Below are 12,507 nucleotides of genomic sequence, written 5' to 3' on the forward strand. Positions count from 1 at the left end.
TCATGGCTCATCAATAAAATTCAATGAGGTTACTTGAGATGAATGACTTGACGAGTTGAGCGGTGTCGCGGGAGCAATGAACCAAATCGCTTAAAGAATGCGGTGCTAGCTCTTCATATACTGTGTAATCCTTCTAGAGCATCTATTGCTTGTCAGGACCTCAACTAGAGCATTTCTATAGCCAGTGTCTGTTTTGCAGCTGTGAAGTGGGCTGAGTGAAATGGAAAACTCAGAAACGAGGTTAGTGAAAGCTACAAGAATATTAGGTTGATACTGTACATGTGTGTGTATGTATGTATGTATGTATGTATGTATGTATGTATGTATGTATGTATGTATGTATGTATGTATGTATGTATGTGTATAGGTATGATGTGTACATGTATATGTAATTGTATGTGTATGCATATATGTATATATGCATATGAAATAGATGTGAACATGCATATGCATATGCATATGGATGTGTATACGCGTGTACCTATGTATATGAATGTGTATATGTATATGCATATGTATAACTATATAATGGATGTGTATAAGTATACATATACACACGTATACATATGTACAGTAGATATACGGACATACACGTGCATATGCTTATGTACATGGATGCATTTGCGTATATGCATATGTATATGGATGTGTATAGGTATTTGTATTTGTAGCTGTATGTGCATGTGTAAATGTATGCGCATTTGTATATACAAGTGGATATATGTACATGTATGTCTATGTACACATAGAAGTATATGTATATGTAGGCCTATATGCATATCTGCATGCATATATATATAATATATAAATGTTTATGTATATAGGTACAGCATATGCATATGTATTAAAAATGTAAAGAATTTTAATTAATTTAAAAAAAAGCTTACATGCCAGTAATTACTAATTTTACAACTTGCAATTTAAGTAAGTAATTTCTCAGTCATGAATAAAAACAGGTCTCTAAATAGTTGTTGCATATTCTGTATTATTATTACTATTATTGCATATATTTTAAACAGTTTAACTTCTGCCGCTGGTGACAATGAGGAAGTGTTTGAACAAGTAGCCCCTGTCTGGAGTTCTTTAAATATCACAGAGCACAGACAGAAGCCTGCATACTCCGTAACGGACCTCCATTTCACCAAAGTTTTCATGCTTTTCATCTGTCTGCTCTGCGCGGCACATGGTAAATTATGTTCATCATAAAATTGTTTGATCTTCAGGCCTGTATTATGGTTACATCACGATATCATAAAAATACCTCAGATGGCTGTGAATGATTTTTGACTTGCAGCAATGCTCTGCAGGTCAAGTCATTTGTCATGCTTAAAGCCTGGTTCACACTATATCGCCGTATCTTGGTGTTGATGCCACGATACTTCGGTGATCATCGATGGCAACAATGTTCACACTATCACAAACCTTTCCGCGTTTGCAACTGGAAATTCTCCGTGACGTAATTTTCTCATTTCTACATTTTAAATTTTTGCGAAGAAACCTCTTTGTTTCTGCGGAATAACATATTAGTCCCGCAGCGACTATCATAAACGGATATGAATAAATCACTCTATCAGCGACCGCGAATTATTATCACCAAAATGGTTCACATTTAAAAGGCGGTCGTCGATGCTCGGTGAAATATCGGGAAAGTTTGACAGCTGCAAACTTTCCCGATGTGACAGCGTTGCTTTATCAATGCCAGCGGTTCACGCTTCACATAATCGACAACGTACGCCGAAAGGAAAACGCTGAAAAACGGCGATATAGTGTGAACCGGCCTTCAAGTAACCAGTTCATGTTAACAAACAAATTTGTCTAAATTTGATGTTTATGTTAGCAAGAATCTTTGTTAACTGCAAATAGTAAACACATGTATATTATAGTATTGATAAGTAAACTAAATCATGAATTAGCTTCTCTTTAAAATAATTTCAAATATCATAATGAAGACTGTGTTTGGTGCGTTAAAGCTCTGATTTTAGAGACAATTAGGGGGAGTGAGATGTTAAAACATAAAGAACTAAAGCTCATTTGGAGAATATCGTTCATAACCTTTACGATTTAATAGCCTCTTTCAAAGGTATCACTAGGTAGATTGTTTTACGAAGAGTGTTTCGTTATTTTACAAATTTACTATAAATATGTGAAGGCTTTATACTGAGCACCCCCTGTATGTTATTCACTCTTAAAGCTCGACAGAAGAAACATGCTACAAAATAACATACAAAGCACAAACGAACATCGAGGGCCTTTTTGAGTGAATTCGGCACTGTTTTGTTTTGCCGCCTTTTTGAAAACATTGGTTTTGAGCTTGGACGGTGCTCAAAACAAACTTATGTAACCTTAAAACTCGTAGAACACAGCTAAAGGTCCGGCCACACGTAACGAATTATTCGTTCAATCTGACCGAATCCACGAATTTCACAGAATTCACAGATTTATTCTGCCGAATATCATAGATTCGTCTGAGCTGTGCATGCACACCGAATTCGTTAACGAAACGCGTTTAATTGGCTAACCAATTGTTTTTAGCGAGCACGATTCTAGTAGCTTTGACAAGTGGTATAGTCCAAGACACGTACGACGACACACAATAAAAGTACCACCGCGAAATGACTTGATACATACGATGCAACTGTCAATATGCGCTAGAGATAGCGACTGTTTTTTTGCGACGGAGCTTTTGTTGCATAAAATAAATTATCATTATTGAAAAAGAAATAATTCATAGTTTTTAAAACATCTAAAATAAAATTCTGGATACACGATGAGAAGTTCCTGTCATGGTGAACCAACGAGAAAGAACCAACAATAGCGCACATAGGCCGTTGCATCGTATGTATCAAGTCATATCGCGGTCATACTTTTATTGTGGGTCGTCGTACGTGTCTTGGACTATACCACTTGTCAAAGCTACTAGAACCGTGCTCGCTAAAAACAATTGGTTAGCCAATTAAAAACGTTTCGTTAACGATTTCGGTGTGCATGCACAGCTCAGACGAATCTATGATATTCGGCAGAATAAATCTGTGAATTCTGTGAAATTCGTGGATTCGGTCAGATTAAACGAATAATTCGTTACGTGTGGCCGGACCTTAAGGCATCATTCAGCCAATTTACACAGTTTTTTGCTAGTCCATAAAGCTTCCCTTTTCCATTAATAACAATTATTTCACTTTTCAAACAACCAGCGATTATGTTCTTGCAATGATTCGCACAACTAAACTGATGACACAGAGCTGTTGGAAAGGATTGAGTGATGCTCCAATGACCTTGAGCTCCAATGACCTTGAATGATCTCCTTAAAAATAGCACTTCTTAATATCTATTTACTTTGACCTGATAATATAGCCTGCTTCTGAATATTTATTAGACAAAACACAGTAAAACATTGATATTTGCGGCACGCCATCGTTTAACCAATTGATTTGGTCATTCAGTGCATGATGCGTCTGCCTATCAATATATGTCACCTTCTATTGTACTATTAGCTTCGGCTTCAGTTCAAAAACTCTGACGACCCAATGAAATGACTCTGCGATGTTTGTTTGGCCTTCGGCCAATGTTGCGATGCCTGACATTATTGTGAGTGGCACTTGAATTTACGCGCCAAGCAAGAATGTACTTGCATAACCTGACATATATTTTGTCCTAAATAATGTTAATATGTAAAAACACATATTTAAATGAAGTGTAAAAATATTTTCATTTTGTTAAAAGGGTAATAATAATATCAACCATGCAGTTTTTAAGCAAGCTAATTACTACCAACTCACAAAATATTACATAGAGAAGACAAATCCTTTGTCAATTTCAATTTGACATTGTAATACTTCTCTTTTCAAGGATTTGTGGGAAATGGAATAAATCATGCAAGCCTTTCTGAAGAGGGAAGGAGATTCTACCTAACAGATGCTCAAGCTGGTCTGATGAGCAGCATTTATTATATCAGCTTCCTCGCTGCTGTAAGAAAACTTGATGACTCAAATGACTTTCCATATTTTAAAGCACATCTTTGCTTTATTTGCGGTTCAACTTTTATCATTTTTATTTTTGATTACTTTTTAACAAAAATGATTTTTGATAACGCAAAAAAATCCAAAAAAGTCGACTAGCCATCAAGAGAAAAATAGCATTTTAATTACTTCAATTAATTTTTTGCTGTTTGTGTTTGTACTTACCTTTTACATCAACACCATGGGAATGTAATCATAGCAAAACTTACATACAATTTGATGTTTTTTTGCATATATAATGTATATATATTAAATCACAATATATATACATTATATGTATATATATATTGTGATTAAATATATATATATTAAATATATATATTAAATCACATATATTTATATATCTGATAATCACATAATTTATATTCATATATATATATAAATATAAAATTACAGTAAAGATATATGTTAATAAAATGAGATCAGCTAGCACTTAGCATGTGCTCCTAACTTACGTAAAAACTTTAAAAAAAAGATTTAAAGTATGCTAGCAAGCATTACAACCTGGACTTAATTTGTGGTGCCATAGCTGTATAATATTATAAAACATTGCCTTCTTTCTTACAGTTACTACTAGGAGGTTATATTATTGCAAAAGACAACCAACCAAAGTTACTCATCATCTCCTCTATATTTTTTACCCTTGGTTCATTACTATCGGCATCCCACAGCCTCCTAACTGATGCTTATCAGCCTATGCAGATCTCACCACAGTCCTGCAATCATGGAGGTAAGTCTATAAAAATATATAAAAATAATTTCTTTATCATTAGGTAAATTTTTATAATTCACCGTTGGGTTTATTATTGTAGGTAACCTCTCAGTGCCACTCTGTACAGCAGGAGTTAATCAAAACTCATCAATATTTAGTAACCATCTATACTTGCTTTTGGTTGGAGAGCTACTGCTGGGTGTATCGGGAGCGTTACTCCATTTAGTCGGGCTATACTTCATCGATAAGAACATTTCAAGGAAACAATCACCAGTTTTCATGAGTAAGTAAATTACATGCGTGTAAAACAACTAGATGAATGCCAGGCATTGCACGGGTAATAAAAACAGCTTATAAACATTACATGACTTTACCTACCACATTACTTTTACACTACATTACTTGCAACTGTTTATAAGCTGTTTTTATTACCAGCTGCCGGGAATTCATCTAGTCTTTACTACAATAAGAGCCGTGAGGCCAACTAGTAATCATTGTGTGTGATGCAACGTCGTTATGTGTATGTTAACCGATGTAATTAATATCCTCACTATTATTAATTGGTATGGTCAGTTGAACATGGAGTCTAGTAGGTTGGCTCGCCTGTCTACAGACCTGGAGGTTCTGAGTTTAAATCGTCTACGAAGTAGATTATTCATACCTAAAACTTTATTGCTATAACTGGACACACAAACAACAGGCGACAGACAAACCAACAAACAGACAAACAAACACTGAGGTATACATGTATATAGAAGTTTAAATAAACAGTGTTCGACAAATTATTTTTCAAAGGTGTTTGTTTTTGTTTACATGTGAAACTCGATAAAAAGTCATACAGTTGTTAGCGTTTTGCAGGTAAAATAAACTGTTGACCTCTGATGAGCTGCATTTTTGACCTGCAGTGGCTGGTTCTATCTATTCTTCCCACATTACGCTTTGCGGAAATGATGTATTCATTGATTATGTTACCTAACTTTGTTATCATCAGTTTGCTCAAAATGACGTCTAAAATTGTTTTTTAAATTTAAACAACTTAACATCAGACTTAAAATGTTCAAAATTCATCAAATTTTATGTTATTTTTTATATTTTATGCTGCTAAAACTATAAAAAAATAAATTGCCATTTAGTTAAAGACCTGGCCAATCCTAAAAAATGCAATACTCAGAATTGTTGAAGGGTATTTTAATTTCAAGTTCGATAAGTTTGTAAATTTCATGTCAGCCAGCATTCCTCTACAAACAAATTATTACTGCAGAATTAAGCTGACTAGAAGTTAATCTTTATTTCACCTTAAAATCAAGTTGAAATAATCTGGTATTAGCCAAGATGAACTCGAAGTACAGTAGTTTTTATTTTGGTAGGTCTGTTCTATTCATCTATGATCTTGGGATCAAGTACAAGTTACATACTCAATGATTGGCTATCTAACAGCACAATCGACCATTCACAGCTAGTTCCAAGGTAAGTTCAAGCTTTGCTGTAACAAGAGGAACTAGACAGACCACTTCTTCTGCATTTACATGATAAAAATTAAAATTTGAAACCTTTTTAAAAAGCTATTAAAATCTGGTTTTTAAACATTGCACAACATATTAATTGTATTTTAATAATTTAAATAATTTCAATAATTGAAATATTTTAATTAATTATCATCCTTTTAAATATTGCACAACATAATTAATGCCAAACCTGCACTCTATAATAAAGTGACACTCTACATATATTTAGTCTCAGATAAGCTTAGACTGTCGATGCTCTCTATAAAAAATCTGCTACCTAAGTTTTCTTAGCCTTAGTTCTAAGATCAACTGAGATGAGGGTGCATTTGATTCCATATTTTTAAATATTGACACTTTAACAGTTATAAATGTATTGAGTCTAAGAAGTGGGAAGAGTAAACTCACTGTAAGTGCACGACAAACGCCGCTAGCAAATCATACCAGTGCCAGCTGTCCAAATGCAATTGATGATTTTTTGATTTATAGGAAAACACTGTTGAGAGTTTTTAATGATTTTCTTTAACAAAAAAGCCTTTTTAGTTTAACTTTACACCAAATAACCTACTTCTGTAGTGAGGAATAAGTTGCAGTCAGGAAACTTACTGACAGAGCCATGCAGATAGCTGTCAGGCAGATGTTTAGCTTTAGTATTTTTTTACACTTTTGCTAGAGCTCGGGCTAGTTGCTTAAGAAATATTGAGAAGATTGAAAGGTAGACCTGTAATAATATGTGATCACCTGATAAACTCTATCAAATCTGTGGAAATAGTAAATATTCGATAAATTTACAGTAAAATGCTTGCTATATAAGGTACTGAAAAGTGTATCACTACATACATGTAAGTAAATTGCTTAATAACATAATTCCATTTTTTATAAAACACGATGCTATTTTAGAAATCAAAAATACTTTACTATTGTACAATGTTGTAAATTGAACATTTTTATTGTAATGACATGATATATATACGTACATATATCAACCTAAACGGCTCCTTTGCTTAGACATGAATAACTCAACACTCTCTTGGATGCAAGGATATCCTGCTTGCCAATGCACATGCCCTTCTTAGTCTTGGGCCAATGTTGATTTATTAGCATTTGTTACATGACAATTGATGTCACTTTTAACTCAGTCTTAATTTGTTCAAAACTTTGTTGATCAATGAATAAGGATGTTGATATGAAATTGACGTAAAGCTCATCCATAAATAAACAAGGCATTCTACGGCAAGCTCACTCTATTTATTGTAGTAACCAGAAAGGATATGGACGCTGGTGGACTGGGTTGCTGATTTCTGCTGCTGTTGGCCTTGCAACCACATTTTGTCTTTTCATGTTTGCCAGAATATTGCCAGGTAATTTTGAACACCGTGTCTAAACAGAAAAAAATCAAGTAATAGGGTCAATTTCCATCTTAATAATTTTGTAAATGACAACAATGTTATTATTTATTACAAATAATAACATCTATGTTATAGCGCTGACATTCTCCGCCTCCTCATCACCATCCTCTGCATGCCATCTACTTGTTTACGTGCTTTCAGGGAGCAAAGCCGGTACAAGGACGGAACAAGCACATACTAGACACTCACTAGATGTAAATTATGAAGGAAATACTACAACACACAGCAACAAAACTATAGATTTACGAAAAGTTCTCTTATCTCTTGCAAAGAATCCCGCCTTTCTCTATCAATGCGTTTCTATTGCCGCCGAAACTCTGGTTGTTGTTGGCTTTGCGAAATACATCACTAAGTTTGTGGCCAACCAGTTCAATGTGGACTTGGAGTACTCAGCTACAGTTGTTGGTAAGTGTAGTTGAAAGGTTGAACAGGTGCTTCAGAATAGCTTACATTATTGATGGGTGGAAAAAGTTATCTATATGGAGTTGTCTACCCTTTGAGTAATATCTTTGCTTATTTAGATTCGCTCGTGTTATGTTTACTAAAAAGGTGTTTGTAACAGCAATCTGCACAGTAGTAAAAGTGATCAAAGTAAATTCCTTTTGTTATGTTAAAAGGCTTAAATACCCTAGTTTAGAGTCAAACTTATCCAGGTATTGTTTATTTAAACAGGTTTAGCTGCCGTCCCATCAATGTTCCTTGGACAACTAGCCGGAGGAGCTCTAGTCAGAATGTGTAACTCGGCTGTAAAAAAAATACTCAAGCTAAATATATTTGTAACAGCTATCAGCATGGCTCTGGCAGGAAGCTTGTTGGTTGGCTGTGAGCTCAACCCTATAGCGGGTGTCTCGGTACCATACGATGTCATTCGGTAAGAATCTGAGTCTATGCATGCTGCAGAACTAGAAAGCTTCTAGTGTAGTATAGTTTGAGCTTCTGTCTGTCTTTTTGTTTAAAAACATGTCTTAACGTTTTTAAGATGGCTATCATTCTGAAACTACATGATGTGACATATTTTAATGCATATCTCATAAACATCATACAGCTCAGTAATATGCACTATGCAGCATATAAGTGTGAGGGAGATAAATCCCAACATCTATAAATCTAAGAGGTGTATAACTACATAGGTACATGTACATTGTTTGATATCATAATTCTATTTTGTATAAAACATAATGCTATTTTAGGAGTCAAGAATACTTTACTAGTTATAATTTTATTTTTTTGTCTTATGGTCTAAGTTGCTTTGAACGACCTTGACCCCTGATAATAAAGTTCATATCTAAGTTTTGTAATATAGTTGTATGATGTTGTGATTAGAACACTTTTATTATAATGACATGATTATCTTTCAACCTAAAAGGCTCTTTTGCTCAGAATTCTTCCAAGTCATCATATTTTTGCTATACTTATTCCAGTAGCTCTGCCAGAAAACAAGTGAAAAAAAGACAATCTGATTTTTGCATTTGTTTATTAGAATGCTAATGTTTCATACTTTTTATAGCATTATATTTATACTATTAATATTCAAATTAGCATATTTATAGCGTAATATTTACATGCATACTTTTTTCCGCAAGAGTCTCAAGCGGATTAAAATAACCCAAATTTTCAGAAATTCGGATAAAAAGACATAAACCGCAAAATGCGTGAGTAGCTTCATAAATTACAAATAAAGCGTTATTTTTGTGGGATTACATGCTTAAGAGAAAAATCATAGAAAGAAATGCAATCCTAATAGAGCCAAGATTACAAAATTATAATCTAAGTACCATTTCTGTTATTAGCATTTTTCTTAAGAGCTTTTATAGTTAGATCTAGCTGCATCCATGATCAGGCCTATAAGAGACCAGAGTCATCTTCTCTTGTTTATGCTTTTAGTCGACACACAGTTGATTATCATCGTAGCATTAAGTACAACTTACATTATTATTTGCAGGCTACAAACAACAAATGGCAGCGAGATATTACCTTGGAAGTGCAACTCCGACTGCCACTGTTCAACAGCCAGCTATGACCCTGTTTGCATTAATGGAGTAGAGTACTTCACACCTTGTCACGCTGGTTGTTCAATCGACTTGAACGCGACGTCCCAGGTAATGTTTATACCAGCGGTTTTTCGCTTGTCAAAAATTTGCCTCTTTCCATCCAACAACTGAAATGACTTGACACGCCGCTAGTATATTCTCATCAAATATTCATCTGCGTCTGTTGCTAGGACTCTGAATGTTGCACGATGAATAATTGCGTGTTCATGTTGCAGGTGCTTTATAACTGTACTTGCCCGTCTTCTGCCATGAGTGGAGACACACGTCGTGCTTTAACGGCTGTGCGAGGCAAGTGCACGAGCAGCTGTAACAACATCTATATCTTTTTACCGCTCATTGGTCTGGTTGTGTTCTGCACCTTCAGCCTTCTGGTTCCAGCTACTACCGTAGTTCTAAGGTATGTAAAAAGACTCATTTTTCATTGCAATAATATTACTACTAGAGATTAGCAGATTTTCTTGGTAAAGCTGCTAAAAAGGTTTCAAAGAATTGAGTTGTCTAAAACGGTGCAATAACTAATAATCCAGGAAGGCTGGTGAGCACAAACGGATTGATGAAAGTTGTTCTTGGAAATTAGTTGAAGCCTTTTGAGAATCATGAAATCTATTAACCACTTGAGTGGGTACAAGGTTGACTGAGTTCTTTGAGTTTGAGCAACACCGTGGCACAAGACTTACATATGATACAGTCTGATAAACTTTAAAACCTGCTAGCTATCAACCAGTTGAAGCAGTAATGACACGCATGCAGTGTTGAATAGCTTCACAGAGTCCCGCGACAAAAACCGGAAACAAAAACGCTCGTTTCCAAACAAACTCGATCGACATACTGATCTTTAATGGAATATTCTTACCTCACTCTCAATACCTCCCTTTTTTGCATTTACTTTACTTTTTTACAACAAATTATTGGTAGCTTCTTGTAAGGAATTTTGTCTTCTTTTAAATCGTGTACAATACAACAATCAATTTCAGAGCGACTGCCAATGGGAGTAATTTTTGTTGGTCAGTGTTGTGGCCTCTCCATTATAACTTTTATAAAAACAGTAAGCGCGGCCTGTTTGTTTGGAAACGCGTGAGCTCTCATATGCGCTTTCGTTGGTCGTGAGACTCTGAAGCTATATGGCTCTGCATGCATGTATTAGGATAAACACAGAATGACTAAACTTTGTAATTATAAAAAGCTGCCTTCCTTGACCAGGGTTAATTGAGTTCATTCTACATGTAGCTATATTATTTTTTGAAGGAGTGTGGACTCTAGTCAAACCAGCATGGCTATAGCTGCTGAACAGTTTCTTATGAGATTATTCGGTAAGTGAGGACATACGAAACATTCAAGTGTGGGGCGTAAAGCACCATCCCTTACCATAAGGGCTTCAGGGCAGGCTAAAATCAATACTTCTATCATTTGTTCTGATCAGCAGCCTCTAGAGTTTTCTGTTTATTTCTTTATTTTTTCTGTAATTATATTTTATTTTAATAATAATAATAATAATGCGTATTTCAATAGTTCAAGTGATCCAAAGTTGACAGAAAACAATCGAAAATCAATCATATGCATTTACTTTATACTTGAATGTAACGCGTCTGTGGATTTGTGTAAGCTTTCCGCTTACCTTTCAGGATATATTACTAGGAAACCAGAAATGTAAGCCACAGTTCTTGCAACCACAGCCATTACACTGCAAAAACAGAGACGCTCATGAAAACACTCTCACAATCATTTATCCATGTTTCATTCTAAACAGTATTTAATTGTTCACTTTGTCTCGTAGGTTCTGTTCCGGGTCTTCTGCTGTTAGGAGGGCTACTAGACAACAGCTGCCTTGTCTGGCAAGAGAAGTGTGAAGATGCTGGCTCGTGCGCCATCTATGATAACAGCTTGATGGGTGTCAGCGCATTCACTGCGGTCATCCTTGGCAAAACGCTATCGCTCATAGCTTTATGTTTAGCCTTCAGGTTACATACACCACTGGCAGCCGATGAAGAAAACTGCGCCGATAGGTTGGAGTATGATCTATGCCATGAATAAATTAAAAATCTATAAAAAAATATTCACAAAGCAACATACTACAAATTACCTTTTAATTTGTAATAAATTATGAATATATACAAATTAAATTATATATTATGAATCTGCAGTAATAATTTATTTGTAGATGAATGCTAGCTAGCCTGATATTACCAAATCATGTAAACTTAAAATCAAAATACCCTTCAACAATTCTGAGTACTGCATTTTATAAGATTGACCAGGTCTTTAACTAGACAGAAATATATATTTTTTTATAAAGTTTGCAGAATTAGATAAATTATAAACCATGTATTTGCAGGTTTAGTATTTATATTGTAGTCAAAGCATCTTCTGGCTGTTTTCTGCGTATGAGTAATTGTTTACTCATAACTTGAGCTATTATCAGTTATTGTTATTATTTCGCTGTTACTGTTATTACTATTATTAATGCAACAGAAAACTAAGCTTAGAGCATAACCAGTTAACTGTGTAAATTATGGTACCATGAAAAATTGTATACAACATATCACACATTCGTCCTCGTGTAAATAGTTTTTAAGTATTTTCAAATTTTTTTATGATGTAAATCTTTTCTATTTAGTAATGAAAGAATGTAGAAAGATATAATAGTTGTTTGAATCTCTTAAATTGTAATTATTTACATATTTTTTTTATTTGTATTTACCTTTGATAGGCAAGTCACGAATTATTTTCCGCTAGTGTATAAGATACACAGCAATAATAAACAAATGCAAAGAGAAGTTTATGATTCTTTATTTATGATTAGCATTCAGCCCCTGATGA

General features: G+C 34.5%; 1 protein-coding gene and 1 long non-coding RNA gene across 2 annotated transcripts; both read left to right on the top strand.

The window, feature by feature from the left end:
• Positions 1 to 1,031: 1,031 nt before the first annotated feature.
• Positions 1,032 to 4,703, top strand: LOC137392889 (uncharacterized). The gene is made up of 3 exons (XR_010978263.1): positions 1,032 to 1,186; positions 3,847 to 3,965; positions 4,584 to 4,703. It is a non-coding gene; the product is annotated as an uncharacterized lncRNA (long non-coding RNA).
• Positions 4,704 to 7,867: 3,164 nt separating this feature from the next.
• Positions 7,868 to 12,447, top strand: LOC137394696 (solute carrier organic anion transporter family member 4C1-like). Its single transcript, XM_068081459.1, has 6 exons — positions 7,868 to 8,044; positions 8,312 to 8,510; positions 9,582 to 9,738; positions 9,906 to 10,087; positions 10,936 to 11,000; positions 11,465 to 12,447. Exons 2-6 carry the CDS (start codon positions 8,332 to 8,334, stop codon positions 11,719 to 11,721), a joined length of 840 nt encoding a protein of 279 aa, XP_067937560.1. The 5' UTR covers positions 7,868 to 8,044; positions 8,312 to 8,331; the 3' UTR covers positions 11,722 to 12,447.
• Positions 12,448 to 12,507: the final 60 nt, after the last annotated feature.

The sequence above is a fragment of the Watersipora subatra genome, chromosome 4 (assembly GCF_963576615.1).
Source record: "Watersipora subatra chromosome 4, tzWatSuba1.1, whole genome shotgun sequence".
NCBI classification, from domain to species: Eukaryota; Metazoa; Bryozoa; class Gymnolaemata; order Cheilostomatida; family Watersiporidae; genus Watersipora; species Watersipora subatra.

Excerpts from the sequence above, each read along its gene's own strand:
- LOC137394696 (XM_068081459.1), top strand. The coding sequence starts at position 8,332 with ATGTTCCTTGGACAACTAGCCGGAGGAGCTCTAGTCAGAATGTGTAAC. Across the intron at positions 8,511-9,581 it reads GTACCATACGATGTCATTCG|GCTACAAACAACAAATGGCA; the intron begins GTAAGAATCTGA and ends TATTATTTGCAG. Across the intron at positions 9,739-9,905 it reads ACTTGAACGCGACGTCCCAG|GTGCTTTATAACTGTACTTG; the intron begins GTAATGTTTATA and ends TTCATGTTGCAG.